General features: G+C 46.4%; 1 protein-coding gene across 1 annotated transcript in view; it reads left to right on the top strand.

Moving 5' to 3' along the window:
• Positions 1 to 15,072, top strand: part of Susd1 (sushi domain containing 1) — a 124,400-nt gene that overhangs the window by 58,469 nt on the left and 50,859 nt on the right. Inside the window, exons 8-10 of the mRNA XM_055611612.1 lie at positions 3,963 to 4,060; positions 5,097 to 5,283; positions 14,469 to 14,578. Coding sequence (XP_055467587.1) covers positions 3,963 to 4,060; positions 5,097 to 5,283; positions 14,469 to 14,578 — 395 coding nt within the window. The remainder of the gene's footprint in view (positions 1 to 3,962; positions 4,061 to 5,096; positions 5,284 to 14,468; positions 14,579 to 15,072) is intronic.

Raw genomic sequence — 15,072 nt, 5'->3', positions numbered from 1 at the left:
GATGATGTCCAGTCATCAGGGTATTTGGAAGGGTAAAGTCCTGTGCATACTCGCTGGTCCATATTGAGTTTTAACTCAATAAATGTTCAACCCTTATTGTTTTTATTATTGCTGCTTATGACTGCTGGGAAAATGAGATCAGGACTGTGAGAAGCAGTCCGAGCCTGACATATAGTTGTCATTGAGTAAATAGTATTATATTCTACTTTATGACCTCCGGTTCTTCTGTAGTCTAGTGCTTCCTTCCAAATGGAAAACGTCCCCATCATTATGCTGCAGCTCGTCTCTGTTCAGGGACATGTCTGTCCTCAGTCTGGTAGGAAAGCCTTTCCCCATCCTGTGCTTCCTCTGCAGCCTCACTTCTGTTCTCCCTGGCGTTTCCCCCTCACTACTCCTCCCTGTCTCCCCCTTTCACTGGCCTGATATTCAGATTTGCTGTTCTTCCTGCTCCCTGCTCTGCAGCCATTTATCTTCCAAGGCTGTCCCCACCATGAAACTGAATTTCCCAGGTCCTCCAGGGAGAGCTGCTGTCTTCCTGCTCTGTACCCTTTCATATTTGCATGTAGCCTGGGACAAAGCTATTGAGCTGCAATTTGCCTGTGTGTGCATCTGCTCCTTCCTTTAGGCAACATGGTCCTTGGGGGAAGAATTATTGGTCTAGTCTTCTTCGAAGTCCAGTGTTTGACATGGTAGGATGCTTGGCATTGGGTAGCAATTCTGTGAGCCATGAGCAGGAAATGGAGAAGGACTGGTCCAAACAGGACTTTAATATGTGCCATTTCTTCCTCCTTTCTTTTCAGGTTTTATGGCATTTGTTAACTTAGTTGTGTGTGTGTGTGTGGGGTACATGCTTGCTGCTGTGCACATGTGGGGGTCATCAGGCTTGCTAGCAAGTGCCTCTGTCCACAGAGTCATCTTGTCAGCCCCTATGTGTTTTTCAATTATTGGCATAATTAGAATTAGTGTATATTTTACCAAGTGCTGTATTTTCAAAGGGCAGCATTAATGCAGGCATTTAACACCTGGTATTTTTGTAAGTCTTTTCAACTTGTTTGTCAGTACTTGGTGGGAAAAGACATCTATTCTTTGGGATGGGATATCTGGCGTCTCTATAATCAGATCTGGTCCCATCTGTGCAGAGCATGGCACAGGCTAGAGGCAGATGGCATCTTTGAGATGTCATTTACAGTTGTCATAGCGAAAGAGCAAAAAGGAAGAACAAGACAGGAAACCCTTTTCTAATCTCTACTTGGGTAATACAGGCGCCCCGAATAGGAAGGCTGTTTGCTTTATTGGCCACTCAGGAAGAAGATTCGGGGGAAGCACTGTTCCTCTGGAACAGCTGCTGAGTCACCACCAGAAGGCTGTGTGAGTGAGCAGGCATGCTAAAGGGCAGCAGCAGAAGTGGCCAGTACAATTCAGCACGAGAATTTTATCCCGGCTAATACGCTGGTATCAGCATCACCTTTGCTACCCAAGGAGGTAAACCAACAAGGTCGTTACATTTCTTTGCTTATTCATGCTGACAACTGCATTCTTTTTTCACATTATCTGTGAAGGACCAATGATGTAGAAACCTATGATTATTATCATTATCATCATCATTATTATTATTATTTAGGCTTCATAGCTGACACTCTGATATCTCTACAGAAATGTGTGGTTTTTCTCAGCCTCAGTTTATTCTCACTAATATGTAGCTTGGATTTACCTGAAAACAGGCGTGGTGGGACCCAGGGTCTGGATAATGCCAGCACAGGATGAGTTAGTAAATACGTTATTGGTGAACATGGAGATCGGTAGACTAGGTGGATCCAGATTTGACCTTGGTTCTGTACAGGAGACTTGTGCTAACCCTACAGCTGCTCAAGTTTCAGGCTCCTTTTCCCTCTCAGTGGCTGAGAACAGATTTATATGGGGAGAAACAGGACCTAATTGGGGAGTGTAATTCCTGAGGTAAGCAATTGTCGATTTATCATTCTCATTTCCGTTTGTTTTGTTTCTTAGTTTTAAAAGGTTATTGTTTTTAATGGCACGTCTGTGTGGCTGTGTACAGCGGCTGTAGGTGCCTGTGTCGGATCCCTTGGAGTGGCACAAGTACATTGTTATGAACTGTTTGATGTGGGTGCTGTGGCACCAAACTGGAGCTGTTGAACTGAAGCCTTTCACTGACTTGGCGCTCACCTGCCCTACGGGACAGGGATCTGTCAGCCTCCATTTTCCTAGTGTTGGTGTTAGAAGCACGTAACACCAATCCCAGTTCGGGGCCTTGCTCCAGCCTCCCTGAGTGAGTTCCAGTGGCAGCCAGTGGCCCATTAGGCTAATCACAGTAAAGAAATAAGGAAACAAACAAACACGGGTTCTGAGGCCCAAACTCAAGGCCTTGCGCTTATGTGGCAAGCAGCCCTTCCCACTTCCCTTGATGGAGGTCTTACCTTGAGTTTCTCTCCAGACAGAACCAGAAGTTTGTATTAGTATGTCACAGGAGTAAAATCCCATGAAGCAGAATTGGGGACCAAGAGGAGTAACTGAGGGCAAGAAAGAGCCAGTGTGAGGATGCTCCCACGTCCTGGTCTCCCCTGGGTAGGAGGAACTGCTGCAGTGCCATGCAGCATTCTGAAAGGCTGTGAACCCTGAGTCACTCAAGGCACTGCCTTGGCGGCTGGGGTGGAGAGGCAATGACTGTCCACTAGCTCCTGTCTCCAGGGGATTTAACTCCTTTCCCCCTCCAGGCTTCATGGGCCGGAGTGCATGAGCTACATACAAAGAGGAAACTCCAGGATAAGAGGCAAGACACAGTCATGTTGTCAAAGTGAATCAGGGCTGGCATGCATGAGCCCCAGGAACCTGTGAGGCGTTGGCACCACAGGAAAGCTTGAATAGGGCCGTAGGATATTCCTTTCTGAGGAAACGAGAATTCTTGTCTCCAAAGGTGATAGTGCAATGCCTAACTTAAAGTGTTTGGGTTTTTGTTTGTTTGTTTGTTTGCTTTGCTTTTTCCTCCTTTTGGTGTTATTATAAAATCAATTGCTTGATTATCCTTTAATCATCCATTTACTGTACAGAATGCTTATCAACCTTGTGTCCTACAGCATTGTTGAACTCTTTTTCTAGCCTTCTTAGGTTTGTGGGGGTTTTTGTTGTTGTTGTTTTAAGGTTTGAATTCTTTAGGGGTGTCTGCATATAAGATCATGTCATTTGCAAATGAAAATAGCTTTACTTATCTGTAGCAAATTTGATTTTAAGAAACGAAAAGGTAGGTTTTCTCCCATGCCATGCTGAATATTGGCTGGCTGGATCCATTGGAAACTATGTCACTTAAGGAAACCCGTGTGTTTTTCCACATCGCCAGATTTATCACATGAAACCAGAAGTGCAGGTTGTCTAGAAGAAGCAGAATCCAGAGAAATCTTGCTTTCCCACTCCATCAGGATGGCATGGTTTCTGCTAGAGGAGTCCCAGGGGCATCAGGGACTCTATGGGGAACTCAGGTCATCCTCAGCTTTCCTGAGGGCTCTTCCTTCATGGTGACTTGAGCCACTCCCCTTTAGGGAACAGCAGTCACCTGAACGAATGCTTTCCACCCAGGATAGGATGAGGGAGGCTGAAGCAGGTCTCCCCTGTGCGGTTATGAGGAAGCTTCCAGGCCTTGGTCCAGCCTGCGAGTGGAACACCAGTGGCATCCAGTGGCCTGCCAGGCCCATCACAGTTGGAGCTCTTCCCCGCCCTCAGGCAGTCATCTTCTCCTTTTCTGTCTGGTCAGGCAGTGGGCCAGGCTCGTTCATGATGAACTGCCTGGGATGGCTGGGATTGCTCAGCTCCTCATCTGAACCAGAGAGTGACTGGTGAGCGGCAGAGATGCCAGCTGGATAAGGCCCTGAGTCCACCAGGATTTCCCTAAAGCCTGCTGCTGTGGTTCATGAGTCAATTCTTCTTTCTTTCTTTCTTTTTTTCTGTTCTAGAAATAACGATAGAAATTCATGATGTGTCTATGTTTAATGACTCCTGTGTGAGGTGGCAAATAAGCCCAGAGAGAGTAAGCTCCAAGATCATGTACAAGGTAAGTAAAGTGAGCTGCTTTACCTTGCAATGCAGAGCTGCAAGTGTGAGCCAGAAGGACTTGCCTGTATAGGAGCTTCACACACACACACACACACACACACACACACACACACACACACAAACGCACATGCACACACATGCCATCTTCTTCCCTCCCTTCTGCTGTCTTTCCCTTCTTTCCTCCAGTCAAATTGAAACCACATTTGTTTGCAAATGAATAGTAACAATCTATCTATTTTAGCTTATGAGACAGCACAGGTAACCACTTGGCATATGACTTGGTATACAGTCTTGCTTGTATGTTCAAGTCGAGGTGAACATCCTTCATTTTGTAAAGTTTCTTGGGACACCTCTTTAAACAAAGATTCTTGCAAACACACTGGTGTTTCAGTTAGAGCCAACACCAAGACAAGACAAGTTTAGATTCTACGTTTAACCTCCCTTCATTAGAAAAGAATTATTTTCTTTAACAGGTCTTACATGCTGTTATTCATACAGGCAGCCATGAAGGTAAAACAATGATGCTTCTATAACTAGGAAAATGACAACCGGGTCATACTGCTTAGTGCTGCCACCTACTCAATGTGGTTTGTCTAATTGTTTTCCAGTCCCTTTGCCCTTTTAAAAAGTGGGTGGGATTTTAGGGCGCCTGATGTATATATGCTGTCCCACGAAGTGTGGTAGCGGCACATGCCTCTGTGTTTATTCTCGGCAGTGCTGGCTTGCAGGCACTTGTGCCTTCCACCTTCTCCCCGCCAGCAAGGCCGGAAGCATATGCTGATGGGTAGCAGAACCTCCTTTTATGGTTGATCATCTGTGGCACTCCCAGAGTTCTCGCTCCTGCCACAGCTCAGGATTCAATAGTCCCTGGGTTGATTAGACTGTGTCTAACCAGGTCCTCATGGTAGAGCTGGCACTCTTCCCTGGTTACAGTTTCTAAGATGAGGCCACAGAGACTCAGCGCTCAGCACGGTGAAGTATCGTCATTCTGACCAGAGTCATATGGATTTTCCCTTCTCTTTCCTCTTCTAAAGATACACATTGAAAGACAGCAGCCAGATGCTGTGGAATCCATTCACGAGGAGACACTCAGTGTGACCACAGACAGCAGGACCCCAGAAGTGTGCCTCGACCTTCAACACCGTGCCAATTCCACCGTGAGCATTTCTGCAGCCCCTCCCTGGCGTTCTGTGCCCGCCATCTTCAGATTCCAGGTGGCTGGTAGGTAGGCGGGAAGAGGCATTTCCTCCTGGGGAATTCTGAGCACAGGATACGGGGAACCAACAGGCAGGGGTTTTCTGCTGGTGTGGGTGGAAGGATGAAGCTTCTCCACGGGGAGAACCGGAGCAGGTATAGTGGGATCGGCTCTTGTTCTCTCGTCATCTAGCTGAGCAGCATTGGAGATGGTTTCTCAGCTGAGTCCTTGGAGAGAAATGGGTGGTAACAGAATGGACACTACATGATGATGTCATGGATTGCAGGTATGCGCAGGAGTGCATAGAGGGTCTCACAGCCGATGTTTGCTGGGAGCCCAACAGGCCTTTCTTTCCCTTGCTTAGGAAAGAGCAAGAGCAGAGAGGCTGAAAGGTCAGCTAATTCCTTCCTATGAGCTGGTCTGGCTGGCTAGTCAGGGTAGCAATGGTTAAGTGGGACTAGGAGGCAGCCCTAGGGTACAGAAGGGTCCATTTGTTGAATTGGGAATGGACCCAAAGGAGCTTTAAGAAGTAGGAACAGGCCAGGTGTGGTGGCGCACACCTGTAATCCCAGTGCTCTGTGGGGCAGAGGCAGGTGGGTCTCCATGAGTTCCAGACCAGCCTGGTCTATAAAGTGAGTCCACAACAGCCAAAGCTACACAGAGAAACCCTGTCCCGATATCACCCCAGACCCACCTCAAGAAAAGAAGTAGGAGCAAGAGCCAGATGTGGCGGTGCGTGCCTGCACTCTGTAGGCAGAGCTAATTGGGCTTCTGTGAGTTCCAGGCCAGCCTGGTCTACATAGTGAGTTCCAGGCCAGCCTGCGCTGCAAAGCGAGGCCATGTCTAACAGAACGAGGAGGAATAAGGCTGGGAGATGGCTCAGCTGGTAAAGTTCTGGACACACAGCATAAAGAGCTGTGTTTGGGTCCCCAGCGCCTATGTTAAGAGCCCTGAAATCTCAGCCCTGGCAGACAGAAGGGTCCCTGGCAGCCAGTCAAAGCATGAGCCCCAGGTTCGGTGAGGGAGTGTCTCACAACACAAATGATTCAGGACATGCAGTGTTGACCTCTGGCTCACATGCGTGTACACACACACACACATTGACACGGTTAGGGAGAGCAGTGTAGCCGTGGATGTTTAGGCTAATGCAGCAGGCTCTTTGCCAACTAAGCTGACTCCACAGCTCAAGCCAGTTCTCTTTCCCAAAGAGACTTCAGGACCAGAGAAACAGCTCAGTGGGTAAGAGCGCCTGCTATCCTTTCTGGGGTTCAGCTCCCAGCACACACGGCAGCTGACAGCTCTGAAGGCCAGTTCCAGAGGCTCCAATGTCCTCTGGACGTTGTGTGTGGTCACGACATGTGCACACACACACACACACACACACACACACACACACAAACAACTAAAACAAATACTTTTTAAAAGAATTTGTATTTAATAATACTTTAAAGTTAAACTTTGAGCAGCAGTTGGTGCCACTGATTACCTGTAACCAGTTGTTTGATGTCCCATTAAGGAAATCTTCCTCTGATATTGCTGTCCCGTTCACCAGGATGTGGCAAGCTAGGGTCAGACAAATAATAAGGCAGCTTGCCTGCTGAGATACTGTAAGGCCAGCTAGGAAGTCAGGCCTCTTAGGATTTTTTTTAATGAGTAAGACTTCTTTTACTTCAGGTATTTAATGTGAAGAAAAGCTCAGAACTAAGTAGGAAAACTGTAGTGAGTGAACTCCTGTGGGCTTTCAGGAATATGTCTCCTTGAAGGGGGTCATCAAAGGATTCAAACACATGTGTCCCTGGGTCAGGATGGAAGCCGCTCTTACAAATACTGATTGCCCCTCAAGGAGTTTTCCACTGGGGGAAAATGTGCCCTTGGGAATCAAGTAGACCTGGCTTTGCACCTTGGCTGTGAGCGAGTTATGGCATGGGGCGGTATGGGGAAGGCCTTCTGAGTTTAAGGAAATTTTATTTTCAAGGCAGTGGAAGCCGTGGTCTGCATTAGTGTTATAAGCCTGCAAATCAAATTTATCTTTGAAGAAGTGCTCATAAGTGAGTTCGTGTTACTTGATGCTGTTTATTAATATTTTCTGGATTTTGAAGTTGGAGATAAGAAGCATAGGGCATGACTGTGGCCGGTGTGTGATGTCCCTGGTCTCTGTCCCACTCTGTTTTGTTGGAAGTTTAAGTGGAAATAGGTTCCACTTGCACGGTAACCTGGCGAGAACTGGGGTTATGTGGAGGCCTGCTGGCTGGAGGCAGAATATGCCCCAGCTCTGCTCCAGCCTTCATTTGTGCATCATTGCAGAGGACCGTCACTCAGTCCTGCACATCCTGTTGTTTGATTTGCTGTCAAGGTGATGCTACTTCTCAGCAAATGAACAAGGGAGCTATAGACACACTCACACACACACACACAGAAACACACGCACAGAGACACATTCCACACACACAAACACACACACACACACACAGTACACAGTACACTGATATAAACATGCAAACACCACAGACACATTCCGTTCCACACACATAGAAACACAGACATACACCACGTAAACGTGCAAACACCACAGACACAGTCCCCAGAGCTGGAAAAGTTGACATCACTCTGGAATTTTCCCTTCTATCACGATTAGACAGATTTGCTCACAGGATCCTTTATGTCTTTACAAAGTTGATTTGTCGACCCCTTTGTCAGTTTTCCTCATGACTTTTGTCCGTTAATGTTTTCTAGAATTTTTTTAAAATGTGGGGGTGGGGTGGGGTGCCTGCCTATTTGTCTGTGCGTGTGCGGACACCAAAAATTGACCTTAGATATCTTCCTCCACTTTACACACACGGACACACGCACACACGCGCACAAACACGCATACACACCTGCCACACAGAGACAGGACCTCACTCTGCAGCCCTGGAGGTCTTGGATCTCATGACACAGACAAGGCTGGCCTACACTCGGTGAGAGCCTCCTGCTGGAACAAGGCTGGACACTGTCATGTACACGCTGAGAGCGGCCAGTGCTCCTAACCGCCAGCCGGGCTGTCTCTCTTTTCCGGAGAACGGGCTCTGATTTCTAAACTGTATTTTCTCTTTTCTACCTAGTTAAATTCATCTAATTTTCATTATTCCCTCTCCAGGCTTTTCTTAAGTTGATTTTATTGCTAGGTTTGTAAATTCTTGGGGTTTTGTTTGTTTGTTTGTTTTTGAGACATGGTTTCATGTAGCCCAGGCTATCCTCAAACTTATGATGTAGCTGAACTTATGATGTAGCTAGCCTTGAACTTCTGATCCTCCTGCCTTCCGTCTCACTAGCGCTGGCATGAGAGATGTGTCATCTGGCCCAGAGCATTTTTAAATTGTTTAAGCGAATGCAAAATTCAACACATTCCCACATTTTCCTTTGAATGATAAAAGTCCTGAAGGCTTCCCTCTCCCTCGCAGATTTAAGTTGTGAGAATTCCTGAGACACGGTCAGTTATCCTCTTCTTCACTTTCAAGGCATGATTTAATTGCTGTGCTGATTTTCCTTTGGCTTAAATAGCTATTTTAAAACGTGCTAATATATGTTCTCTTTGCTCTTACTTTCACTACTTGCACAATTGCTGTGCTGATTTCCCCGTTTCGGAATTAATTAAAACTGCATTACATCACACCATTAGTGTGATAGATACGCACACACATATACGTATATGCATACCTTAGGGTTTTATTGCCATAAAGAGACATGACCATGACAACTCTTGTAAAGAAAAATATTTAATTGGGGCTGCCTTACAGTTCGGAGGGTCAGTCCATTACATCATGGCGGCACGCAGGTAGACATGGTGCTGGAGAGGTAGCTGAGAGGTTTACATCCAGATCCACAGGCAGCAGGAAGAGACAGTGAGGCACGGGGCCTGGCTTGAGCTTCTGAAACCTCAACCTCCCCTCTCCTCTTCCCCAGTGACACACTTCCTCCTAGCAAGGCCACACCTCCAATAATACTGCTCCCTGTGGAGTGAAACCATTTTCACTCAAACCACCACAACACGTGGCTACATATTTAAATTAGTGTATGAAGCTATGGGTTTCTTCATGACATTTTCAAATACTGTCTTTGTTGATCATCTGTCTCTTCCTCTACTCTTCTTGCTGCACCTCCAGCCTTTTTTTTGTTTTTTTTATAACATTTCTTTGTTTTTCTTTTCTGTGTCTGATCTTCTGGAGCTGCACGTGGTGGTGAGGCCTCTGATGTGGTCCTGAAGAACAACAAGGGCTCTTGCAGCTGAGCTATCCCTTCAGGTTTTGCTTTTTCATAATTACACTTCAATGTTAATTATTTCTAGTCTTAAGACATTTAACACACTTTGCGGGGTTTTGGCACCTGCGGACCTTACTGCTTGATCGGGCTGTTTCACTGCAGTATGCGGGACGAGAGGGTGAGCATTTGCCGGTGGGCGGGGTGCGGTCTGCCTGCTTTCTGCGTTATTAGAAACGTTATCAGCCGGGACTGCAATTCTTTTCTTTTTCTCCATCTCTCTGGTAGATGCTAATTGCTTTCTCTTGCATGATTTGATGCTGCCATTTCCTATGTTCTGACACACGTTCCTCTCACTGACAGCAAATGGCTCACTCTATCTGCCTAGCATTGTTTGCTTTACCCTGCACTTGGATGCAGTACTGACTTCCTCAATTTCTTTGTGCTTTGCATAACATGCTGTTAACTGTCCTCAAAAGCCGGCTGGGTGTGGCTGCCTTGGCCAACGCCAGGAGCCAGAGCACAGAGCGACTCTGGGGAAAGGCTGACACTTGAGCAGATAAGCTAGCAGACTCAGGCTATGGCTTCCTGGGATATGATTTCCCTCTTAACGTTTTCTTTTCCTTTCAACTGCCACACCACTATGTCTTTTGCTTCTTTTCTTCTTTTTTTTGTTGCGTCCACGTTGTTTGTTTGTTTTTTTCAGTGAGTCGGACAGTGCAGATTTTCTTTTTCTTCTGCAGCTGACTGCATTTTTAAAAGAAGCTATTTGAGTGAGTGTCTCTCTGCTTACCGGTGATAACGCACTCCAACAACGCTAACTTCTTTCTCTCTGGGTGAGGAAACAGCTGTTCCCCTCGATTTATTTCTCCTGCTTGTCTGGTGCTTTATTTTTGTTTCATGGTGCTCATCGTGACGTTTCAGCTGCCATTTAACCTTCTTTCTGAGCCCCTTTCTCTGTTTCTTGCTCCATTTCTGTTCACCTGTTTAAAAGACAATTTTTATCTTTTTTCACCGTGGAAATCGGATCCTTTCTGAGCCAACAGTGATAGGAGACTGTCTTTTGTTGCCTTTACCAGTGAATAAGAGTTTGAGTGGAGATAAAGTCTTGAAATAGAAACTTGTTTTAAGCATTCTGTAAACAGATCACATGGCTGTGGAATTTAACGCCTTAATGGGGGGTCTGAAAAAAGTGTGACTGTCTTTTTTTTTTTTTTTTTTTGAAGGGGAGGAGCACAGAGAAATAAACCTTGGATCTCTAACAAGTGAAGCACAGGCTCTAACGTCCAACCACACCTCAGTCTCCCCTACTCTGTTTCTAATCCTATGAGGCAATCTGATTGTCATGTGGATATCAAAAAAGCTCCCTGTAGCAGTAGCTGTAAACCCTTAGTCAGCCATTCGTGCACATGGTAAGTGCCTGACCTGGGAACAGGCACTGAGGTCAACAGATGGGAAAGGAGGGAACTTTCTCCTCACGAAGCTTCAGTCTGCGGGATGGAGCGCACTCCATCAGTCTTCCCAGTGCCCCGGGGGGTGGGGGGGTGGGGTGATCTGTTCACACACTGGGAATGATCCTCCAGATCTCCATCTCAGATTGTTGGCTCTTCTTGCCACCACCCCCCTTTTTTTCCAACACACTTATGCAGAATTCCCTGCTTTCTTCTGGGAATGTATACCTACCGTATACGTGTGTGTGTGTGTGTGTGTGTGTGTGTGTGTGTGTGTGTGTGTGTGTAAAATGCACCGAAAATGCTGTTGTGCACTTTCATTTCCTCTTTGAGGAGTGTGTGGGCAATCTCAGCTTTTTCTCTTTTTCATTTCTGCCTTTCTCAACATTTTCTTTCGAGTGCATTCTTCTTTCGTTAGAATCATTTGGATGTTTTTGAGAAACTATTATTGAAAGTGTAGAATAGGTACTGCTTAATCTTCCTATCACATTGCTTAAAAAACAAAAAAGCAAACACCCCTTGGTACCTTGCATGCATTCCTCCCTCCCCTTCCCTTTTCTTAGTGATAGAATCATTCATAGCCTTCTAGATTACTTATCCCAGGAAGCTAAAGCTCTGTCTGGCCTGATGCTTCCTCATAAGATGGGTGACCCTCCCTTTGATCTCGCTTTTCACTGGATGACATTAATATGCTTATCTCAGCGTTCCTGTGAAGGATTTTCTTATGGTTGAGCAGGCTGGCCTCCTTTGAGGAGGAGCTGTGGGGAGGCTGACCCCCCTGAGTTTAATTTCTGAGTACCTTGTTGTGTTGACCTGTGGAGCTGTTGGCCTTGGGCCAGCTCTGCCTGGCTTCATGATGGTGCGGCGGGCTACCAAAGCAGCAGGGTCAAGGTGTCTCGTCAACCCGGGGTTTTTGTTACATGGAACTCTCTGGTCCTGAGGTCTCCAGTGTGCTAGGGAATGACCATTGGCGTTAGCGATGGTAGTGAATTGACTTTTTACCCTGACTGCCTCTCAGAATTGCCAGGTGAGTCTAAGGTCATGTCACCCAGAATGTGCCTGATCTCAGCTGATTTATGAAGCCAAGCAGGGTTGGGTCTGGTTAGTACTTTCCTGGTGACCTTTAAAACACACTCCGAAGATGTCCAAGCACCACTTTAGAGGTGTTGGGTCTGTGTGGTTCTCATGTGCAGTTAAATTTAAGGGCTAACTGTGGTCCACAAGGCGTCCATCCCAGACTTGTCCTATGGCCTGTCCGGCTTCCTCATGGGCTCAAATTCTCTAGTCCTTCCTTTGAAATTTGGAGAGCATGCTCATGGCTTGGAAGGCGGGTCGGATTGCTGCTTCGAGCCTCCCCATCGCCTGGTCTCTTTTACACTATGCCAAGCGTAGATGTCCTCGTGTGCCCGCCTTGCATATGGCAACCAACCTTTCCTTCCAACCCAGATGCAAATTTTGACCCATTTTCAGTTATTCTCAGTCACTTCTGTCAGGAGTGGGTGTGGGAAGTAGAAGCCAGAAGCCTTTGTTCCCGGCCCCGCCTTCCTCTGAATTCAGACTGTAATGGCTGCACGGAAGTGTCTCGGGTGGGAACTTGCAGACAGCAGCTCTGCTTGTCTTCGGTCTGTGGGTCTGTGCACGGCCACAGACATGATGTGCTGTTTCTGCCCTAAGTTTCATACCTGTGTACATTTGCCGATCCTCAAACTCCTATGGCTGCTCCCCCACCTCCAATATCCTTGTGAAAACTTTAAACACTGTGAGGATAAAGGAGATACGACAGGTCTTCAAATTCTTAGAGCCACATCTTCACACTTTCCAGTTACAGTAGGGAATATCGTCTCTCATCTAATTGCCTCGTGTTACATGTGTTAGCAATATTGAAAATGCCTTGGGCAATCCTGATTTTGACTGGAATAATTTGCCATTATCATAAATATTTCTCAGGTGGCACAGACTCCCGAGGGAGCCTTACATATTAAAAGTGGTTATAACCAGAGTCTCCATGACAGAGATCTCAACTTTTGTGTGCTGCTGTGGCTGTAGCTCAGAGGACAGAGCATGCTGTGCACATGTGAGCTGGTGGGTGTGAGCACGGCACCACAGAAAGAAGAAACAAACAAACCACCTTCTCCTGATTGGTGGAAAAGGTCAAAGCTTGTTTGTTAGGAAATCTGCTTTTCCTTAGAAACTGCTTTGTTACTCCTAGATTCAAAGTGAGTTCTTTAATTTATTCTCTGGAGTCTCTTCGTTTTAACTGGGTTAAGAAAATAAAGGATTGCAGGAATGTTCTGCCCTGCAGGAAGGAGGAAATGACTTTTTCTGCAGACTGGTAGGACGGGGCCTGCCTCCTGGTTGTTAACCACCTTAGCTGAGCAGAGCTAAGGAGCTGGAGAATTGTCTGCTGTCTGCATCTTCTTCCTCATCATCTACTTTCCAGTCGTTTTCTGTTGGGAAGCTTCCAGCCCGTAGAGTTTTACACACCATTTCCCGTAGTCTCAAACTGTCTGTCCACGGATATGCTTCAGGACATTTTATTATGGCCCATCTGTAAGCACAACTAGCTGTCTACAAAGGTCGCAGTTTTACGGCAACATTTCAGTGTTTCACTCAGTTCTCTCAGCTGCCCATGAAGTAGGAAAGTAAGCAGGATAAGTTCATTTCAGAAATGGGAAAATTAAGGCTCAGAAGAAATCCTTCTGAACCTGCCATGGCCAAGTTTACACAGCTCAGGAGTAGATGTAGCTCTGGGTGTGGTGGCCATGCCTGTAATTCTGATACTCAGCAGGCTGAAGAAAAGCGGTTATGAGTAAGGGGCTAGCCTGGGTTACATAGCAAGTTCAAGAAGGCCTGGGCTACAAAGTAAGACCCTGTTTCAAAAAACAAAAGAAGGGGCTGGAGAGACAGCTCAGTGGTTAAGAGCTTTTGTTGTTCTTCCAGAGAACAAGGCTTGGTTCCTAACATTCACATAGCAGCTCACAATTTCCAAGGGCACCAGGCAAGCATATGGTACATAGACATACATGCAGGCAAAAGACTCATAAAATGAAAATAAAACCCCAAACAAATGAAAACCCAGAAGAGAGGCAGGGACTGGGAAGTGGTCTAGTTTGTAAACTTGCTGTGTAAGCCTGAGGACCTGAGTTCGATCCCTAGAACCCACATAACACCCAGGAGCAGGGTGCATGCCTCTAATCCTAGCGCTGGGAAGGAAACAAACAGGAGGGTCCTTGCTGCCCAAATGGTCGAGCAGAACCGGGGGCTCCAGATTCATGGAGAGACCCTGCCTCAAAGAATAAGGTGCAGAGCAACTGAGAACACACACAGCGCAAACACGCTCACGTGCATGCACACATACCCACACCCACATTCAAACAAAAACACTCTGGAGCTAGTGCTTGAGCCCAAGTCTGTAACAGCAAATGTAGACTAAGTGCCCCTGTGTTGAACCCGCTACCAGCCTTTGAAAGTGTTCCAGCCACACTTGGTGATGCAACCTTTTTATATGTTCTCTTGTCTTCTAGAAGATGATCTCCTAGAAGATGATGGAATTTTCAATATTTCAGTGTTTAATGAAACTTGTTTGAAGTTGAACAGGCATTCTAGGAAAGTTGGATCAGAACAAATGTACCAAGTAAGATGTTCCCTTATTCTTGTCTGAGTAGTCATTTGAAGTAGTCATTCAAAACACTGAGGGATTCGTCCCCCAAGCTGGGTGACTTGTTCTTCCCCTGAGCGTCCTCTCACTCTTAACCCCAAACTGAAAATCTCACCAAACGTGTCTTTTTCATGATCTGTGACCCTTCTTTGCAGAGCCCACGCTCAGGCTGGGGTGTGTCCTAGCAGCAAGTCTACATTAAATGTCTTTAGTAAACCCCCAATTCTGCTTACAGTGAGGGCTATCTCCGGTGGAAGATCCAGAATAGGTAAAGACTCCCCCTGGGCTGACTGCACTGTTCGTGGTCGCTGCTTCTGGAGATGAGTTCACGGTGGCGAGGAGGAACTCAGTCGAAAGAATGGACTGCGTACTTGATGGTTTTCTGTCATTCTCCTGCCTACGAATTCACACTTACTTTTGAAAGCATTTAATATGTATATGCTACTTTGCTTTCAAATCCACACATGGGG

The sequence above is a fragment of the Psammomys obesus genome, unplaced genomic scaffold (assembly GCF_907164565.1).
Source record: "Psammomys obesus unplaced genomic scaffold, mPsaObe1.curated_primary_1811, whole genome shotgun sequence".
NCBI classification, from domain to species: Eukaryota; Metazoa; Chordata; class Mammalia; order Rodentia; family Muridae; genus Psammomys; species Psammomys obesus.
This window is presented reverse-complemented; position numbering and strand designations above follow the sequence as displayed.